At 37.5% G+C, this 12,702-nt stretch overlaps 1 protein-coding gene across 10 annotated transcripts in view; it reads right to left on the bottom strand.

The window, feature by feature from the left end:
* LOC110829632 (EGFR adapter protein) overlaps positions 1-12,702 on the bottom strand; it is a 743,671-nt gene that overhangs the window by 140,034 nt on the left and 590,935 nt on the right. For 9 of the 10 annotated variants that reach the window (XM_087358340.1, XM_087358342.1, XM_087358338.1 and 6 more), the window contains one exon: positions 6,118-6,264. The exons of the other annotated variant lie outside the window; for it this stretch is intronic. In XM_087358340.1, coding sequence (XP_087214466.1) covers positions 6,118-6,264 — 147 coding nt within the window. The remainder of the gene's footprint in view (positions 1-6,117; positions 6,265-12,702) is intronic. 10 annotated transcript variants of the gene reach the window in all.

Below are 12,702 nucleotides of genomic sequence, written 5' to 3' on the forward strand. Positions count from 1 at the left end.
TTTAAAACATTTATTTTTACTCACATTACAATTAACTACTAATTAATAAAATTTCTATAGACGTAATTAAACTGGAAGATGGTGTAAGCTAGTCTTAAACGTTAAAAACATAATTAATCTCTCACATTCGTTAAAAATTATAAATGAACTAGTTAAAATTAAAGTGGTATGGAGGAGTGTATTAAAAGTATGTTTTTAAATTTATTCACTTTAATCGATGAAATATATTTGTCATGCGGCTAATAATATTTCCTAGCAAGAATTCAAAATTACATCACGTTTTTATTCTGTATTAAAGAGAAACCTAATTTTATACATTAAAAGAATTAAACTTATGCCATTCTAGCTCTGAGGAGTGCACATAATAATAAAAAACATAAATACCCATAGGCTACAAAGGCTTACAAGAAAAAGTAAAATATTATTCGATTTCATAAAATACAGTTTATATACAGTCAATAAAACGTACTTTTTATTTTATTTATGAATCAGACAAATTAACTCTACTGACGCCTTTAGGTAGTGAAATAGATGCCGAAACTGCCAAGCCTTCTATATATCTATGTTTGCGAACTACCAATAAACCAAACTACCACGGCGGTTATGATACACTTTGAATAGAAACTACGCCCTTTATTTGCTCTGAAGCAGCTTTGCCTGCGGCCTGTGTCAATTATCACTCAACACACGGAATCTGCCGTTAAAGGGGCATCTACGTTCAAAATCCGTTATCACAACTCCAAGACTGTCTACAAATTTGAGAGGACCGTATTTTGTTATTCTTTTAGCTTCATAATTTGTAGTCTTCACCGAAAGGTGTTAGGACGATGGGATCAAGGATAAAATAGGCTGGGCATGTAGCACGCACTAGAGAGGTAATAAATACATACAAAGTTTTGGTCGGAAAGCTAAAGGGACACGACACCTGGAAGTCTAAAGCGTTGGCAGGCGACACAATTAAAATGATTCTTAAAGAATATAAAATGTGGGTGTGGACTGGATTCATCTCGTTAGGACAGAGGCCAGTTACGCGCTCTTGTGAACATGGTATAAAACTTCATGTTACATAAAAAGAGGGGAAACTGGTTAGATGTGTAACTATTAGCTTCTCAAGGATAATTCCATTCCATGGAGTTCGTTTCGTTGGTTACAAAAAACTAAATTCGTTATATGAACATGACAACACAATTGCCCATGGAGTGGACCATAACAATTAGGGACTCTTTCCTGTTATACATAAAAGCCTATAAAATAACATTAAAATAACCGCACATGCAACTTTTACCCTACAGAAATTATTTTACTAACTACTACATGTTTCGATATAATCAGGTGATTATGTCAATGGCCTGTCACATAGATGTGTAGGCCTATATATATTTTTTTCAGGTCGCTAACCGACAATATTACCCATGCGTGTGTCTTACAGAAGTTTGCATAAATGTTGTATGTAAGTACAAATGAGTAAAAGGCCTTCTGGCACTAGAATTTAAAAGTTAAACATTAAAATTAAAATTTGCGAATTGAAGTTAAAACATAACATACTTCTAAACAGACAGTGACGGCGGTGAGTCCAAAGACTGCTGTCTTCTGGGTTATAGCGCCGTGTAGTCTGGTAGAAGTTTACCAACGTTTCAGAGGTGGTTGCTGCCTCCATCATCAGAGTGACGCCCTGATGATGTAGTCACAATTATGGAGCTGTGCACGTGTCTCTCTAAGTATTCAGAATCGAGACCCCAGTCTGTCCTATTGGTATTCGCGACAACATAACTGGGTTAGGACAGGTTTAACTCCTGTTCTTTCATCACACCAGGTTATTTCGTTACTATTCCATTAGTTTTTCGTGAATAAATATGCTGCTATCATAACTGAAATCTAATTCAGTCATTCTCTTCTGTTTAAAGAAGAGGGGAGGGGGTAAGAAAGACGCACTCCCGAACCCCAACTTTCCACTCCATTAAAAGGCCCCAACCTAAATCTAGTCTTCCACACCACGAGCAAGCCTACGGAGGCTCAACCAGTTGTTGTAGTTCACCATTTATCACAGTGATCTTTAACAGAGTGCAAACAAGCAAAAGGGTGGCTAACATCCCCACACTTGGGGTTGGGGGTTGGAGAGAACACACACAATGCTGTATGGAGAGAGGGGTGAGAGTTGAAGAAATCTCAGCAGGGAAAAACTTTGCGAGAGCTATGGCGGGAATTAAAAAAAGGCACAACATGAATTATTCCACCACTGGGGATACATTTCTTATTGTCTTGGCACTCCCTCATCGCAAGGCTGGAGGCAATAGGGATAGGAAAATCTCTCCTTGAGAGCCATCGCCATCTGTCAAGCGTGAACCTATACAAAGACTTCCAAGAAAAGAGTCGAACTAATCGCTCAGGGGTAAATGAAGACCAAGTAGGAATATCCTGAGAAATTTTCATATCTTACACTACAAGCAGAGACCGTCCTTTATGTGTTTATACTATGAGAACAATCCTATAACTGACTTGAGACAACGATCCTTACTACAGCGTTCTTTGTTTGCTGCACAGCGTAAAGAAAACCACACGGTTGTACAAAAGAGACAGGTAACAATCAATAACACGCGTTACAAATCATTTTAAAGTTACAATATGGAGGGGAATAAGATATATCCGACAAAGCAAAGGGTAATTAGGTTATAAAGCAATAGTTAGATGAAAACATACACTCACAAGTCCCGAAGACTAAATTAAGATAAAACAAGTGACCTAAATCTTTCAATTATTGTTATTATATCGCACACGACATTAGCCACAATATTTATTAATATCTTAGTCGCAAACATTTTTAAATGACGAGTGTTAAACGAATACGCACGCAAGGATACTATAACAGCAAATACTTTGCTAGATGAAACACTTATTCAATTTGACTGAGCCAACGAGATCGGTAGTTGTACAGTTGTAAGGTCGGTCTAAGGCAGGTGAATAGCAAATTCGTTGGTATTTTGCCAAGCTCGGAGATCTGTATTCGTGCTAAAGTATTGTATGAACCAGTAAATAATTTTACGAATTACTTGGTTTAACGTCTGGTGGATACATGAATATCTCCAATCCGGAAACAAAGAATTCTTTGTAAACATCTCACGTATTATAGCCTACATACCTTTTATCAAACTGAGTACAGCACGAACTGTCTAATGGTGGATATTTTAGTTTCTTTATTGAAACAAATAGTCTTCCGAATATATTATTTATTTTCTTCCTCTGCGCATTTCTTAGCTGCCTTGTTAAATCAAAATTTAAACAGCGTTACGTTCTCAGTTATTTATTTAGACAGAATTTTAATGACCTTGGGAAATGATTTTTCTGGGAGTTCTGCGCATACTCGAAAGAACCATAACAATTTGGACACAGTGGAAAGCAAATGGGTGTAAGGGAAAGGTTAAATGAATTATATATTTAATGCACTACGTTCCAGGATTTGTGGCAACTATAATGTAGACCTATCTGTCGCTCAAAATCTGATACCAGTATTACCTGAAACAGCAAACAAAGTAATAGCAGTATTCTGTTAGGTAAAATTATCCCATGCAGACGTAAAGGGACGCATTCATAACCTGAGAACTAAATGGTGGTGAGCAGTCAACATCACGCTCCAACCACTTTACCCCCGAGGAAAATATCCCGGTAGCCATTGAACAGGAACGGAGGTGGGATCCAGAGCCGGCCTAGACGTTGTGGAGTATAGAAAAAAATATATCCATGGCAGTCAAGCCCGCAACATAGTCATAATAGTGACTGAAAGCTAAAACCAAATAATCGCCTTCTCAACAGATCGCGATGATATAATTGGAAATTCAAGCAATTCTAGGCTCAGTAGTAAAGCTGATATTTGCCACAGGATACAATGCGAAATTACAAAAAATACATGTCTACAAGTTCATTTCATCGAACAGGAGGCAGGTATGAGTAGCCTGCGTAACCGTGGTTACTGGACACACCGCATTTATGACAGAAGCCCGAGTATTCGTTGCCTAGCGACCCAGCCCTGATGAGGAGAAAAGTAAATAACATCGCTTAAACTCTGTGAAGCAGCTCCCTTGATATTTTAAGATACTAAATCAACGTAGACAATTATTATTTACAGTTAAACATATAAAACTCGCCATATTGTTATAATACAACAAAAAAAGAACCTTTACTCTGAGATCTGCCAAGCGACCAATCAGAGAGCAGCCTCTATCTTAGGACCGAGTGTATGATAATGTGCTTGTCTAAATAACATGTAACGATTAAGCCCCTAAAGTAAACACCACACTTCATCATTAAAATGTTAATTTGTTAACACTGTAGAAGGAAATGATCCCTGTTTACACAAAAAATCATACAAAAGACACAAAAATGCAGAGCAGTTACCACTACCAACATCTCCTCACGTCATCCAACTACGGTCTAATGCAGAAAAGAGAATGCAAACTGTTAGGTTAGGTTCTGTGGAAAATACGGTATTATATAGGCCCTTACATTTCATGCAACATGATGCGGGCACTGTTTGTGGCAATGCGATACACACAAGGGATGTCACTAATTTAACCAGTGCATATTTGCAATTAGCAATATATTAAACACTGTTCGCTGAGAGACAAATTATTATTCAGTGCCACGAAGAACGCATAGTATTTTATTAATAAAGTGCACTGAAATACGGTTCAGTACGTGTACAGAATACAGAAAACTTGCCAACCTATTGTTGGGAGTATATTATGAACTCTACTGCTTCAAATCTGGAAATAAAGGCTTATCTCACAATGAAGTCAACCAGAGCTGAGTTTTACAGAAAAATAATCGCTAACCACAATGCTTCATTAGCTTCATAAGCCAATTTTATATTAGGCACGCGTATTTTCTGAGTCAAACAAAGTATTCCCAGTTTATTTTGAATCATGCTGATAATCTTTCCTGTTTCTTGTTAATAAAGCTGCGATTATTAGCATAGTTTAACGTCAGATATTGTACTCCGATTAACAGTACTAGATATCAAACACAGTGCATTCAAAATTTGGCTAATCAGAATAACACACTGGTGATCACGCAAAGTGGAAAGACCAAATTAGAAAATTACGACTTCTTTCTCTAAAGCAAATATGTGTACAGACCTAAATATACATCAGAACGCGATTTTTCGCATAGCTGCAACGATTCAAAAGCTATTACCAAAAAGTGAACTGCCATCAAATTACTCATAATTTAACAAAATACTGAGCTATCGCCATGTTGTTAATATGAAGCCGACTTTGATAAAATTCACGAATTTTGAGATATTCATTATGATACAATCGTAATCAGGGAAAAATAAACTATTAAAGGGATCGAATAATTGATAGAGGACCGCAGTTCAATCCCCGGCAAATGCAGGGATTACTATCTGCACCACAGCGCACAGAACGACTCTAAGAGTCCTTCAAACAGATACCTGAGACAGAATATGGAAAAGAAACTTAACACAAATCTCCCATCTAGTGGTGAGGTTAAGAATGGGTGGAACATTTCTCCATCTACCAATATGTCCTCATGGTCCCGGCTTTCTACACATAGGGACGAACCACATTTGCTTCTCCATTATACCAGAATCCTATAATGAAGACGTTAATGCCAATATCCCCTTAGACATTTGCTGGATAACGCTGCTGGCTTTGTTGACTACAGGTATAGGACTATAAAAATAAAGATGGTTCTCGTTATTCGCGGGGGTTGCGTCTCTGCTAAACGCCGCGTTAAGTGAAAACGCGTAAGACGGTGAACATATAACAATCGACATGTTAATGCTAAATTGGCGCTAGAACACTTTGTTGCAAAGTCTATCATCTGCATCACGTTCGCACATAAGCCTGGAGAAAGTTCAACTCTGTTAACAGGTCATTAAATATGGCCGCGGATAGTACATTGATGGTCATCATAATATTTAAATAAACTGCGGATAAGTGAAAACACGTATAACGAGAGTTTTAGTGGATCGTAAGATATTACACGACTGGGAACACGAAGAATCATGAACAATTGTAACGCACTGGTTGTTTGGAGGGGAAAAATCTTAAACTTCTACAACGTCGACACAGAGTGACTGCTGTGTGTTGAGGGGCCTACCTGGTCTGCAGACTGTGCGAGGAAGGAGTGGCAGTACTGTAGGCTGAAGTGTCCCTTTGGCTCTCTCGCCAGGAAGCTGAACTGGGCGTGATCGGGGTCACAGGTCGCGTACGAGATCCGCCGAAGAGCATGAGCCATGTGGACACTCTGCAAGCAACAGACAACACAGTCACTTCTGCGATCATTTGCTGAATGGGTGGAGAATAAACACCATTACACACCCCAGCGTCGATTGTAATGCCCCTTAATGCACACACAGGGTCCATCGGTTCCCCGCTGGTCGTGAACAAATGAAGGATGAAATGTGAGGGCATGCACAGCATATGGGGGAAACGAGAAATACGCACAAAAGTTTTGTTGAAAACTGAATAGACTCAGAAGACCAGAATTGTGGGAAGATAATTTTAAAATGGATCTAATGGGCAGTGTGGACTTTGAGGTCGTTGAATGAGTTCCCCTGGATCTTAACGAATCTGTTCGATTTAATTTACATCTGACAGCAGACAGAAGACTGGAACAATTTTTGGTGACTTCTTTTCTGTAAAAATCGTACGCACCGCACACTGGGAAACACTGGTTTAGTCACAAAAACATGAACTCTGAACATGTTCAGTTTCGGTTTTTTCAGCCAGCATTAGTGGATTAGTTTGTGTTAACATACGTAGGCCTGCATTATTCCTCTTTGCATTGCGACTTTATAAAACCTGATAAAACAACGTGGTTGATGTATTTGTGTTTCTTGTATCTGAAAGGCAAAAATTCAGCACTGTAACATTTATTAGTTGTGCGCAAATCTTACTACGAGGAAAGGAATATACGTATTCATGTTCTCTGAAATATTATTTCCCCAATCTATTTAAATTCTGGTAAATATTTTACTTTAAATAGGGGATCTATCGGTCTTCTCGGGGATCACCCCTCCAAAGGGATTCTTCCGATCGCGAGGATACAACCCACAGTTGAAATTAAATACCGAGGCAGGACCCCTCAGAAAACACCTAATGCTTTGGTTCTCACATCCAATATGCAGGACGGTCAGATAGGAGCGTATGTAGGCAACGTACCAGTGACAACTTGAGAGCAGCACATCAAAAGGTCCGATGGTAAATACAAATATAAAACTTTTGGTTCCAGTAAATTCCATAAAATTTAATACAGTACGCTCTCCATTATCTGGAGGGGGGGGGGGAATTAACTGGAGTGTATCTGATTTAAAAGGAAAAAACCGTTGTAAATGTTAGAATGTTTAAAACTAAGGGAATCAGTACAACAGTGACATATTTAACGTACAACCCAAAAGACAGACATCTTCAGAAACACCCATTTTCAAAACGTCGTGTTTCAGGAAAACGTAGATATGTGTAATTTCCTTAACAATAAGCATGTTTATTGTAAGATAACATCGTAAAAAGCATTTAGATTTAGCTAAAAAGGGGCTAATGTTCTGCTTTATAGGATGCAATCATTGGTTTGTATTTATAATAGGTGGTTGCATGCAGGAATCCATGCTTTACTTTGGAAACGAAATGAGCAGAATTGGTAAGGCATCTGCCTGCAGAAGACAAGAAGCCAAAAGAGCGAATTGAGATAAGACAGGAATTTCTTGTCTATTCCATGAGACTCACGATTCTGAAACGAATTCCTTCGAATTCAGTTCTAATTAGGTTGCATTCCACGGCAGTCGGTAGCTACCGGCAGCGGACACAAAGCTGTTATTAGATTATTCAGGGTTATATTACGGCTTCACGACCAAAGTTTAAGGGCCCTTAAAACCTGAGTGAGATTACCCGGATTTAATATTCGTGAAGTTCCATTGATATTGCGTGTTTACAGGAGCAGTTTTCTAAGTGAGCTGTTATAATCGTGAAATGGCTGAGTGAGGGGTGAGGGGGCAGAATAAAACGTGCCTCAGAGCAGACGCTTAAATTCGGTTTCGGAATAAAAGGATCTAAGTCACAAATCATGAAGTGAAAGATCGACTCTACTTGCAACGTTAATGGATCAGTCAACAGCGCTCTTAACTTCTCATCAGAAAATATTTGGGTTTTATCATTACAGACAATCTCGAGATTGAAACTGATTTGGTCTCCATATTAAATTTATTTACTTCTGTCTAACTTCGCCTATAGCTCAGCGACGAGTGTATACAGCGTTATAATTGATTAGCGTGACAACAAATTTTCAAAATTTGAATTAAATAGCCTAAGACTGTAACAACAAGAAAAGAAAGAAAAGTATATAATCTCCATTTTTGATACATACATTATAACGTAACAAAATGTATTTGATGCTGTAAGGCAATATGAATAAATGTCAATGTTAGCATTTTTATATGATGGTTGTCTTCTGGGTTCTAGCGCCGTGTAGTCTGGTAGGAGTTTGCAGACGTTTCAGAGGTCCTTGCTGCGCTACAACTCAGAAGATTCGTACTCACCGCAGTGAAAACCTCAAACCCTACCTAGAATTATTAGAATTTATAGTTGAAGAAGAGCGACAGAGCATACAGACAGACGTATATAACAAACCTTCCATAATGTAGTTAATTTACTGTTATGATAATTTCTTCCAACATTACACAAGAAAGTAGAAACGCGTTTACAGTAGCCATACAAGGACCAGAAGTAGATCTTTAGTGCACACTGTTAATCAATAAGTATGTGAAAAATACGCAACTTCTGATGACAATGATGATGATTTCTCCTCGCGTGAGAGAGTTTTCTCGATCTTTTGTAAGAATTACAGACTACAAAACTGAGTGACAACCCAAAAACGTTCGAAACTGAAAGCCATACATAAAACACGCCACAGTTTGTTGATATATATACGCTGCCTGTATCAACTACAAAAACTGTTTATCGTAGAAGAAACAAGTTAGGAAATTTATGTCCTGTATAGCAATTCTGCGTTCCCCAGAAATCGACTTTTACATCTAGTGACGTCAGAGTTGTATGAATCCGATACTTTTCGCCATGGCAGTGTATGTGATGCCTGTCTGGCGACTGTGTTACGTCATTATGGAGATTCCCCATAGCTTCATGACACAGCTGTGCGGCTAGCTGGGGATTCCCCGTCACGTCGCTTCGTCGAGGGACGTAGGTATTCATGGAAAGATCCCGTTATTGTCCGATTTTCATCAAAATTTGAAAGTGTCCACGTAAAAATATTAGATTTAATAAACATCAGTTCAGTAGTTCATGCGTATAGATGGACAGAAGGACAGATGGCAAAAGTACTATAAGTAGTTTGGTAACTCTCAGTTGAAAAATCCGCTTAAGAATGACAAATGAAGCGATCGTGATCAACCAGACATTACAGAAAAGAAAACAAAGTAATTGCACTACGTCGATAATGCACAAGAAACCGTAGAACAATCGAAAATACATGCCATTCGTCAAACGAATGTGTGCTAGATCACACGCAAACAGCTCCAAAACGTGTTCTTGAGAGGTAACTGTGCGCGATGAATCCGAGAGCCTTCTAAATATTATAGACCGCGTTCATTTACATTTACCATTTCAGGATTTTAGGACTACCGTCTGTGTCCTGAAGTTTCCATACGATTTGGAAGATTAATTTAGTAATGTAGAGATGCATAGGTTTAGTTATGAATCTTAGACCTATTTTGCAGAAACAAATTAAAGAAGAATTTGCCGCCGACTAAACTAACAGGTTCCACTACCGGATCATGGGCAATAATATTAAGGAACTGCAGTAAAATCTGAGTGTGTCTATTTAGATTACTGCTTAATAACTGGATGATGCAGAAAATGCCACCTGAGGGCAGTGAAAACAGTGGAATTGTAATGACTCGGCAATTTGTGTGTTACAGTCATCTTTGGTGAAGTGATAAATACTGAAAGTGGATTAACTACATTTGGTTTCTATTTTGCACGCTTATAAAATCATGCAGGGAAACCCTGAGACATTCATCGGTGTTGTTTCTGAAAACATGGCTATTATCACTAACTGTGGATTACAGGAACCGTGGTTAGTATAAATACTCATTGTATTTCAAAAATTTACGATTCTGTGTGTAATATTGGGCTGGAAAGAGAACTTAACAATCGGCCTACTGGAGGCTTCACGGGTTCTCATGTTGTAGCTTGGGAGGGAGAATAACTTCTATCAACTAGGAAACCAACCTTTAATCTCAGAGGAAGAAGTCGTAAGGTTCCTTTTTTATATTTGGACAGGTTGATGAAAAATGGACTTTCAATCGACTAGAACTTAGTTTTCTGAAAAAACCAAGTTTCTTTCTTGTTATTTAAGCGACAGTATAAGATCCTCTACAATGCTTCATTAGTTACAGACACGAATTTTATATTTGACAGTGAATAATATCCAAGCCATGTCTCGCACAGGCCTATACGACGTTTCCGGAGTTGGATCTACTTCTTCCTGTACTCGGAAGATTGGTTTTTATTGTATTAATGGATCTTGTATGGATATAATAGGTCGGCGCCAGTAGTCTTAATAAAAATATGGGCATAATAATACTACTACTTATTATAATAATACACAATTTATTATGACAACCCATCGCATGTAGCCAATTCCCTTAACGTAGTGCAGGCGTTTATAAAATATACCATCTGCAACAGACAGTCAATAATGTTAATACAGACATAGCATATGTCTCATCCAAGCTCATTCAAGCTTTATCACCCGGAACATGCACACGGTTTGAGAATTTTTTTTATCCAGACTCTATACAAGCATTCTGATGTGCACTTTAGTTCCATTATATGAATTGAATGTGTACTGCTATTTTGTGGGTGAATCTTTGTTGATTTTAATTTATACGTACTAGGTCACCAAAGTGGTGAGTCAACAGAGGGCAAGCATCATTGAACCCAAAATACAAACAGCCAAAACAGATATTGCACAATCAAACCGGAAGCCTGTCTGTCAATTAACTGGATTAAAAACAATGCTAGAGCCTGTTAAGTGACTAACCAACACGGAATCAATCGTAAATGATCAGAGTTCCGAGCAATAAGCAGGAAATAAATCTACGACCACCGAAAATTATTATATACTTCATTCTGTTATGTGACCAAAACAAATTACTGAGTATGTAACAATATTAATAAAAAATAATCGAGAAATTTGTAAACACCAGAAAATTTTTACTTTTCAATTAAGTTTTCTCTATCCTCTGGTTACTTTAATAATACATAATCAAATACAGTTCGCATTTTTTAGTCGGCAAGAAGGGCTTAAGTCGGTAAAAATTAAGTCTAACATAAGCCATTTTTTACGATGTACCAAGTGACCTCAACATCTGAAACAGGATCTTCATACGTACGCATGTTTAAAGAATAGAGAAGGACCGAGTTCAATTTTGACATTTCTTATCGATAGAACAGAAAACGAAACTTATGGTGACCAAACCGACAATGGAAAAACAAAGACCATGTCTGGATTCACAGAAACAGGTTTGAACTACCTAGTTCTTTGAAGTTAATGACAATTATGATAACAACGACAATATAATACGATACTGGACTATTTAAAAAAAAACGAATTTTTCACAATTGCAATATTTGTTAGCTAAGTTTCAAAAAGTATGTTTAGAACGTCTACACAGAAACCTTTTATTCTCTCTGTGCCTCATTCACGGTCGACAAACGCAATTCCAGCTGTCGGTTAGTAAATAATTTCCGATCCTCTAATTGATTTTAATATAAAATTCAAATCCAAAACGTGTTCAGGGAAGATTAATCAAGTGATTGTTGATTTTAGCAAGTGGAATCAAAAACCAACTTTGAAATTACTTCAGGGAGAAAAGCTGTAACAAAACAGGGAACTCGTGGCTTTTCGTTTACACAGGAAACGATAAGTCCCAACAGAAATATGATATATACAGGTTGATTCAAAGCTCTGGATATCGTTACGTTGTGGAAAAGTAGCATATACTCGAATGCATCATCTCGTAAACTACTTAAACATTTCGATTAAATTTGGTATAGAAGATTTTGCGTTAAATTCCTTCATATGGTTAAAAGTTTTGGTTCATGAAGATTAATTATAAACCTTCATTTTTATGACGATTAAATCAAGCATTTTAGATCTCAGAAACGGTTTATATTGTAAAAAGCATAAAAATAAACGCATTTAGACCTTAATGCCACCTTTAAATTTATTTAAAACTTTATTAGATCTCAGGTTATATTTAACAAAATAAAGGATACATTTTTATATGAGAACAAATGACATTCGTTAAGTTAATCTCGACTTGAATCTAGATTCAATTTTTTTGCTTGCAGTTTTTCTCCTCTATTCCAGTGGAGTAAATATTTGGGAAACCATACATCATTCATTGGAACAGAACTGTTTGCACTCATGGTATTATTTCACACTAACACTCCGGGTCCCATCCATCATACCTAGCTCATATGTTTCATCTGTCCAACTTCACGTCATGGGAACGCTTTCTGTAGGCAAGCAATGATACGGCCTAATGTTTACACAGAAACAATGGGCTTCACTGAAATTTCTGAGCTCGGTTGCTTTAAAATTCCGGCTGTTACAATGTAAGCGAAACAATTGATCTTTACAATGGTTACCATCCGAGTACATTCG

Source organism: Zootermopsis nevadensis, unplaced genomic scaffold, assembly GCF_977971745.1.
Source record: "Zootermopsis nevadensis isolate Lab colony 2312 unplaced genomic scaffold, Znev_1.0 Znev_ptg000030l, whole genome shotgun sequence".
In the NCBI taxonomy this organism is placed as follows: domain Eukaryota; kingdom Metazoa; phylum Arthropoda; class Insecta; order Blattodea; family Termopsidae; genus Zootermopsis; species Zootermopsis nevadensis.